Source organism: Trypanosoma theileri, assembly GCF_002087225.1.
Source record: "Trypanosoma theileri isolate Edinburgh chromosome Unknown TM35_Tth_8_V1, whole genome shotgun sequence".
Lineage (NCBI taxonomy): Eukaryota > Euglenozoa > Kinetoplastea > Trypanosomatida > Trypanosomatidae > Trypanosoma > Trypanosoma theileri.
Genome location: NW_021639850.1, coordinates 831,997 through 835,197, shown reverse-complemented (window position 1 = coordinate 835,197; position 3,201 = coordinate 831,997). Strand labels below are relative to the sequence as shown.

Here is a 3,201-nt window from a genome sequence, read left to right as displayed (position 1 = left end):
CATTGGATGAATGTGGGGAAACAGCATTAGAGAAGGAGAAAGTGGTATGGTGGCGTACATCTCAGTTGTTGGAAGCGTGTCTACGAGTTGATGCTCCTTTCATTTCTGGTGATAATGTCACTCCCACCGTTACCGTGACTGACTGGCGAAGTGCTGCACACAACCTGATGCTGCAGCTGCAACGTGTGAGGCACGATATGACTGCTGTGAAGGACGAATTGGAAGAACTGCAGCTGAAATGTACGGACCTGGAGAGGCAGACAGCTGCAGAGGAAGACCGATTAGAAGCCATCATGCTTGAGAAGAAGGCACTCAAAGGGTATGTTCATGCTTATGGGCAAGATGTCTGAGGATTTTATTTGTTTGTGTTATCGTCTGTGTTATCGACCTTTTTGTTTTTACATGTTTTGTTCTGCAAGTAAATATTCATTGTACTGCACTCATTTTTTCTTTATTGGTGCTTTTCATTGTTATCTCTCTTTTATTTAGAGGAGATGTCGTTTTTTTATGTTATTTTGTATTTGTTTTCTTCTTTTCGCGGACTAGTGAAGTGAGACAGCAATAAGAATTATAATAATGATGATGCGCTACATGTTGTGTGTTATAGTTCTTGCATTGTGTTGTACTTGCAGTTTCGTGTTGGCTACTAATCCTCAAGTTGGAGTTAGTGAACCTCAACCTGAAGGTGGTGTTCCTCGTGCAACTGAAGCAGCTGCTCTTGGAGGTGCTGGAGAGGGTGGGGGAGGAAGTGGAAGTGCTGGTTCTACTGGACGACCTGTTTCTTCTTATAGTGATGATGCGGAAGCTAAAATGGAACAAGGTCCCGTTGGTCCTCAGAACACATTACAAACTCAACTACCAGAAGGGAATACTCAGTCTCCTCGTCAACCTGACACTTCACCACAACCTGGTACAAGAGATAGAAACGATGCTGCTCATTCTTCATCAGAAAATCAGAACGGTGAACCTAAAGGTGGAGGCACGGCGGATTCGCAGGCTAACGACAACGTGGCCGAGAGGCAGGAATCGGGAAATAATGGTGGACCCAATTCTGGCACTGAAGAGAATATTATTGGCTCTCTCACTGCAAAGGAACCTACTCCCATTAGTGAGGAGCAGAAGTCTGAAAATCCGCCAAGTTCCCCCAACGAGGTTGGTACGCAAGGTACTAATGATGCAGGTAACAGTAATGCTGTACAGTCTCAAGGAAGTACAGACACACAATCTGAACCTGAGAATGGCACTACACCGAATAACGACGAATTAACCACCACCACCACCACCACCACAACAACAACAACAACAACAACAACAACAACAACACTTCCTCCTGAATCCACAAGCAACAAGAAGGGTGATGCAGACAGCAGCAGCAGTATCAGCAGTTCTGTGTGGGTGCGTGTACCACTACTGATTGTGGTTACACTGGCCTGTATTCTTGTGTGCTGATTGTGGTGTGACTCAGGTCATCCTTTGTTTTCTTTTTCTTTTTGCATGCATCCACACTACAGTCTAACTAATCTTTCACCTGTTAGGATTTTCTTTTCTTTTTTTGTTTCTTAATGTGTTTAATGTGTTTTTGCTCTCTGTGTTTATCCTATAATTATTATTATTGCTACTCCATTGTGTGTGTGTTTGTATTATTGGGGACTCTCTCTGTGTGCACCTGGGCTTGCACTGTGATGAACTGCTTTTTTGCACTGGGAAAAAGAAGAAAGAATACTAACAGATGAATTTATATTTATAATTGCGTATATATACACACATATAGACTTACACTCATAGTTGATGTATTTCTGTGTTTACTGGGTAAATTGGGCTAATGTTTAATATCTGTTTGTTTGCTTGATGATTTTGCGTGGAAGGGAACCTTTTTTTTAGATATTTGTGAGTGTGCGCCACCTTTTGTTTTTACTCGTAATGAGGTTAGTGCCCTGTATTGCATTCATTAACGGGTGGTTTCTTTTTTTTTTTGTGATGTGAGTTTCTTTCTTTTTTACTGTTTATGCTTCCTAAAGTGTTTGATATAATATTTATTTTCTGTTACGTTTTTCTTGTTTTCTTTCTCTATATTCGTGCAGACGCCGGTGTACCTAAGTGATATTGTTGACAAGAATGTCCATGATGCCGTGCCGTGTGTTGTGTTTGTTTATACTATTGCTCTGCTGTGTGGGTGTGGCTCATGCTGATGATGCACATGTGGACGATATGAAGCAAATTACTGAGTTGGCAAAAGAAGCACAAAGATTGGATGTGGAGGCTAATAATTTAGCTAATGAGACTCTAAAAGCAGTACAGAATTGCACGGCGGCCGAAAATTCTGTAGATGAAGCTATTGGAGAAGCGGAAACGTCTGCCCGTGAAATTTTAGAGTTAATCAAAAGCGATAGGGGCAATGCAGAAGAAATGGAGAAGAAGAAGGCAGAGGGACTTCGAATCGTCAAGAAAACAAAGGAGGTCGTAGCCACGTCAAGGGAGGTCATCAAGAAAACAAAAGAAATAAAAGAGAACACTGTTGTAAAGGGCTATGCTGCTCTTCAGGCATCAGAAAAATTCTACAAGCTATATGATGAACTGAAAAAAAGGTACAGCCAACCAAATGAAAATGATAGAACCAAATTGGACGAATTAAAAAAGATAGAGGCTGAATATCCAATGTACACTAACAAAGAAATGAAAAGTGCTGGACAACATGCCATTGACGTTTCTCATGATGCAATCGGTGAGACACTTTCACTTCAACTTGCCCTGACTACGGCAGAAAATGCTGCCAACCAACTAGAGAATGCTATTCAACATCTGGAGGCTGCAGTGACTACTGCGGAAACAGAGAAACTGCAAACAGGTCAGCATGGCAGGAACCAGGTGGAGTCGCAGGCACAACCACAAATGCAGGAGACTACGGTTGCAAACCCACACCCCAATGGGGTAGACGAGGCTGGGGGAGAACAAGACAACAGAGAATCATCCGGCACAGCCCAAACGAATGGAAATCAAAACGTTAATGGAGAAGAAAATATGTCTGAGAAGGACCAAGAAAATGAAAGGAAAGCACAAACACTGAATACAACAGCTATGCAGAATCCACAACAACCCAGTGGAGGCAGTGAAACTATGGGTGAACATCACACCCAGAAGAAGGATAACACAGAGGACAAGAGGAAAAAAAGGAATGTAAAAGAGACGCCATCACCTCCTCCT

The 3,201-nt window shown here is 42.3% G+C and overlaps 3 protein-coding genes across 3 annotated transcripts; all 3 read left to right on the top strand.

Moving 5' to 3' along the window:
* Positions 1–2: 2 nt before the first annotated feature.
* On the top strand, positions 3–350 carry TM35_000084460 (trichohyalin; the record flags this gene model as incomplete). Its single annotated transcript, XM_029024311.1, has 1 exon — positions 3–350. A coding segment is annotated over one exon (348 nt), but the record flags the coding sequence as incomplete, so codon positions are not given.
* Positions 351–576: 226 nt separating this feature from the next.
* Positions 577–1,449, top strand: TM35_000084450 (uncharacterized protein; the record flags this gene model as incomplete). The annotated part of the gene is made up of 1 exon (XM_029024310.1): positions 577–1,449. The coding sequence occupies one exon, from the start codon at positions 577–579 to the stop codon at positions 1,447–1,449; it is 873 nt and encodes a 290-aa protein (XP_028884713.1).
* Positions 1,450–2,115: 666 nt separating this feature from the next.
* On the top strand, positions 2,116–3,201 carry TM35_000084440 (uncharacterized protein; the record flags this gene model as incomplete). The annotated part of the gene is made up of 1 exon (XM_029024309.1): positions 2,116–3,201. A coding segment is annotated over one exon (1,086 nt), but the record flags the coding sequence as incomplete, so codon positions are not given.